The sequence below is a fragment of the Trichinella spiralis genome (assembly GCF_000181795.1).
Source record: "Trichinella spiralis strain ISS 195 chromosome Unknown Scfld2, whole genome shotgun sequence".
NCBI classification, from domain to species: Eukaryota; Metazoa; Nematoda; class Enoplea; order Trichinellida; family Trichinellidae; genus Trichinella; species Trichinella spiralis.
This window is the reverse complement of record NW_003526941.1, coordinates 9,575,102-9,579,521: the sequence shown is the minus strand read 5'-3', so window position 1 is coordinate 9,579,521 and position 4,420 is coordinate 9,575,102. Positions and strand designations below refer to the sequence as shown.

The following is a 4,420-nucleotide window of genomic DNA, read 5'->3' as shown; positions in this document are numbered from 1 at the left end:
CTCAGAGTATGCTCCAGAGCAAAATAAAAAATTGCATATGCCCTTAAGGCTATCCCCCAGGCAATTTATAGCACAATATTTAACCTAAGGGGTTTTTTATGCAAATTTTTAATCGCCTCAGGGTAATATGCAAATTTTATTTGCCCTCAGGCTACGCCTGGGGCTATGCCTCAGGCAATTTTTTGAAATTTTTGAAATTTTTTGAAATTTAGCCGCAGGCGTCGCCTCAGGCTATGCCCCAGGGCAAATAAAAATTTGCATATTCCCGCAGGCTACGCCGAAAGCATTTTATTGCACAATATTTGCCTTTAGGGGGATATGCAAATTTTTATTTGCTTTCAGGCGACGCCCAGGGCATTCCCTCAGGTATTTTTTTGAAAATTTGCATAATTTATTCGATACTCGCATGTTTTAGAATTACCCCACTACTTAACTGCGGTTTCCCGTACTCCACTCAGCTTAGAGTTACGCCTCATACTTACATTTACCTGTACGCTATCGCACTTCAATACTTACCTGCAAAACTTACCTTTTCATTTTACTCACCTGCACCCTACGTTATCGTACTTACCTTCAGTACTTACCTGCATTTACTCGTACGCAATCACTTTAAAACATCCGCTTAGATTCTACTTACCTGCATTACTTTATCCACTTACTTTGATGCTACGTACCAGTGCTAATGTACTGCTCTTAATGAAGAATTTAATATAAACATGCCATGATTCTAAAATTCATAGTAGAATATAGTTATATACCATATTACAGCCATATTATAGAAAGTAATTGAAGACGAACAGTAGCAGCATAACGTTATTCGATGGAGATCATGCAAGATGCGGCTCTCGTCTTCACAGTTACGCACTAAAACTAATGTTTTCAATTCTCCTAAAAAAATAATGCAATTCTTCCTTACCTTGCGTGACAAGGAAAAACAGAACCGTAGGAAACGCAGATTGCCATCGGCTGCGACTAAAAAATTCATAAATTGCTATCAAGAACAAAATGCTGGGATGTACAGCGACATACCTGTTCTATTTATTTAACGTATTTCATTGCTGTCATAAACAATATCGAATTCCTTCTTTGTGAATTTGTGATAAGCAAAGGCACACTGGGACGGCTAGGAAGCGCCTTTACGTCCATGTGAACACGGGTTGCAAACGGTACAAGATTCATGGGATGACGTAATCCACAGCTATTATAAACAAAAACTACTTACTAATTTTTGTCATATCACATTGGAAACGCACTCACGAAATATCTATACTGGCGCCAGCGCTACTCGACTGTCTCAACGTAATCTGCTAGAATTACAATCATTTATTTCTTTCTTACTCTTATGATATGTGAAATCTACTAGTACCAATGATGAACGTCACTGCGTCAACTTCAACTCAGAGGGCCATCAGAAGAAACATCGAATTCGCTTGATGTTAATGTAATGCTGTCATGGATAAAATGTGCACACTTTACGTATCCAACTGCAATCAGGAGCAAGTTAAATACTTACGGATGTTTGTGATGCCACATCTAGAACAAACTGATGTGAACATGACTAAGCACGGTGTCCAGAGCGAAAGTAACTTGAAAACAGTTCAGCTAATGATGTTATCTGTCATTATAGATGTTATCTAATTCAATCCATGTAACATTCGCATCTTCCAACTATCTAATTAATCAAATTCAATACTTACTGATAAACGATACTATTTGGGATAATCAAAGGCACACTGGGATGGCTAGGAAACGCCTTTATGTCCATGTGAACAAGGGTTGCCAACGGTACAAGCTTCATGGGATGACGTAACCCACAGCTATTATAAAAAAAGCTACTCACTAATTATCATTCAAATAATAAATTCATCAATTCAAGTAAAAAGCAAGGCATATTCATCATGATGCATAGTTACCATATTCAGTTAGTTTTCAGAATTTGGTTGATTCATATTCATTGATATGAATATAAAATAATGTAAATTCTAAAAGTGAATTATATTAATGCAGTCATCTATAAATAAAAAACAGAAATAGATACTTCTTCGTCTTCAGCATCTGATGTATCTAAAACTCAGCAATAATAACACTAGAAAGACACCCACTAGTTTTCATTCACCATATATGTAAAGTAACATGCATAGCATACCACCACCAAAATATCAAATCCAACTTACCAGTTATTCATGGATGGTGGGTGTTGAAGAGCGGAATTATAGTTGACGACGTGCTAGATTGACAGCATTGCAGTGAACTGAATAACCTAATGTAATCGAAGTTCTCTGATTAGATGCATAATACTAAGTAAATTATGCAAATGACTATTTACTTTGCCTCAGGAAGAACAACCTAATTTTCCATCAGTAATAGCGCAGTAAAATAAACATTATGAACAACATTATGAAACGAGACGATGAAATTTATTACGTTTCCATTTGCACACTTCATATTACTACGTAATATGGCATTGTTATGCAAATTTTTTTCCTAAAATTACCTCAAAGGAAATATTATTAACCATAAGGCACATAAGTAAAAATGGTAGATACAGAGCGATTGTTAAACTAAAAAAAGTAATAAATAACACAAAGAAATAAAACATTAGATTACGAAATTCCTGAAAACAGAATATTTTTGAAAACAGAATATAAACAGAATAAAATTAAAATAAAATTAAAATATAAACAGAATACTTTTCGTCTTCAATCTTTCCAGATAATGCATTGTAGTAAATATACACCTACATCTAAAGTTACATTTACCATACATAGTTACATAGTTAGTATAGTTACTATATTTAGTTAGTCTTCAGAATCTGGTTGTTTCACATTCACCACATAAAATAATGTCAATTCTGAAATTTATATCACAAAATAAAAAACAAAGAACAAAGAAAATACAGACATTGGTGCTGATGGTGGTGCTAACCTACACGGAAATAAACATAATTACAAACAAACAGGAGTGAAAAATTATAATGATGCATAGTTACCATATACAGTTAGTTTATTGAATCTGATAGATTCATATTCATTGATATGAATATAAAAAAATGTCCATTCTGAAAGTAAATTACATCTTAAAATAAAAAACAAAAAATATCAATTTCTTCTTCTTCAGCATGTGATGTACCTGAAAGTTAGCAATAACAACAATAGAAAAGAAACCCGTCAGTTTCCATTCACCATATAAGTAAAGTAACATGCATAGCATGCCACCACCAAAATATCAAATCCAACTTACCAGTTATTCATGGATGGTGTTGAAGAGCGGAATTATAGTTGACCACGTGCTAGTTTGATAGCATTGCAGTGAACTGCATAACCTAATAAAATCGATGTGCTCGGTGAATTGTATAATAAGTAAATTATGCAAATGACTATTTATTTTGCTTCACGAAGAGCAACTCAATTCTCCTTCAGTAATAGCGCACTAAAATGAACAATATGAGCAACATTATGAAACGAGGCGATGAAATTTATTACGTTTCTATTTACACATTTCCCATTAGTACGTAATATGGCATTGTTATGCAAATATTTTTCCCTAAAATTACCTAAAAGGAAATATTATTAACCTGAAGCATCGCAAATTACTAAAAATAAACGGAAATGCTATCACTGCGTATTTATGCATGTTGTGTAATTTGGTTGCTTGAAAGTACAAGGTGATTCAATAATTTATATTTTATCAATGCATTTCTTCTTATCAAAATTATATGGATAATAAAAAATAGCTTCCGCAGAAAATAGTTTCGAAAATAAAATACGTTTTCAGTTTTATGGAAAATTAAACAGTTGTCATGAAATTTTATGATGAGCAGGGGCGTGGAGCATATGGGGATAGGCATAGGGAATCAGGCATAGGCAATAGGGGATGGGCAGCATTTTCAGTTGAATGCGATCTCTGTTCAGCTTAGTATTATTACGAGCTCAATGATGGAGATCATTAGAAAGGAAAGAAGGGCGGGACAGCATAGCAGGAAGGAATGAGGGAGAAGTTGAAGGATGGAGGAGGTGGAAGTTGTCATATGCGATCTTCCACTCAATCTTCACGTATAATATTCAGGGGTTGCATCATTTATCAATACTGATAACACTGATTGGCATTGAGTTATTTTCTCAATGACATTAAAATAGGTGCATCTGCATAAGTCAGTACTATTGGCGGTACAATGACATGATAGAAACTTTAAGGAGTCATTTCAAAAATGAAGGGAACGTTACTGCCATTCTGAAAGTATCAAAGGTGGTAGTATAAAAGTGTGTTCTCTAGCTATTAGCAGCTTTCCTATGTCATGCTGAAACAATCTTTTTCACGATTTGAGCAGTGGCAAGCATTTAGGGGTGCGATTGTGCGACTGCACACGACATTTCCCTTAAAAAATTGGGCAAGTATGTTACCTTAGCAATAAAAATTACAG

General features: G+C 34.5%; 1 protein-coding gene across 1 annotated transcript; it reads right to left on the bottom strand.

Moving 5' to 3' along the window:
* Positions 1-495: 495 nt before the first annotated feature.
* Tsp_10972 (hypothetical protein) lies at positions 496-2,055 on the bottom strand. Its single transcript, XM_003380949.1, has 8 exons — positions 2,039-2,055; positions 1,706-1,817; positions 1,258-1,307; positions 1,070-1,198; positions 917-972; positions 767-864; positions 660-692; positions 496-516 (listed from the first exon to the last, which is right to left on the bottom strand). Exons 1-8 carry the CDS (start codon positions 2,053-2,055, stop codon positions 496-498), a joined length of 516 nt encoding a protein of 171 aa, XP_003380997.1.
* Positions 2,056-4,420: the final 2,365 nt, after the last annotated feature.

Coding starts and splice junctions, on each gene's coding strand:
- Tsp_10972 (XM_003380949.1), bottom strand. Junction 865..916: donor GTTTTTCCTTGTCACGCAAG/GTAAGGAAGAAT, acceptor CATTAGTTTTAG/TGCGTAACTGTGAAGACGAG. Junction 517..659: donor CACTGGTACGTAGCATCAAA/GTAAGTGGATAA, acceptor TAAGTTTTGCAG/GTAAGTATTGAAGTGCGATA.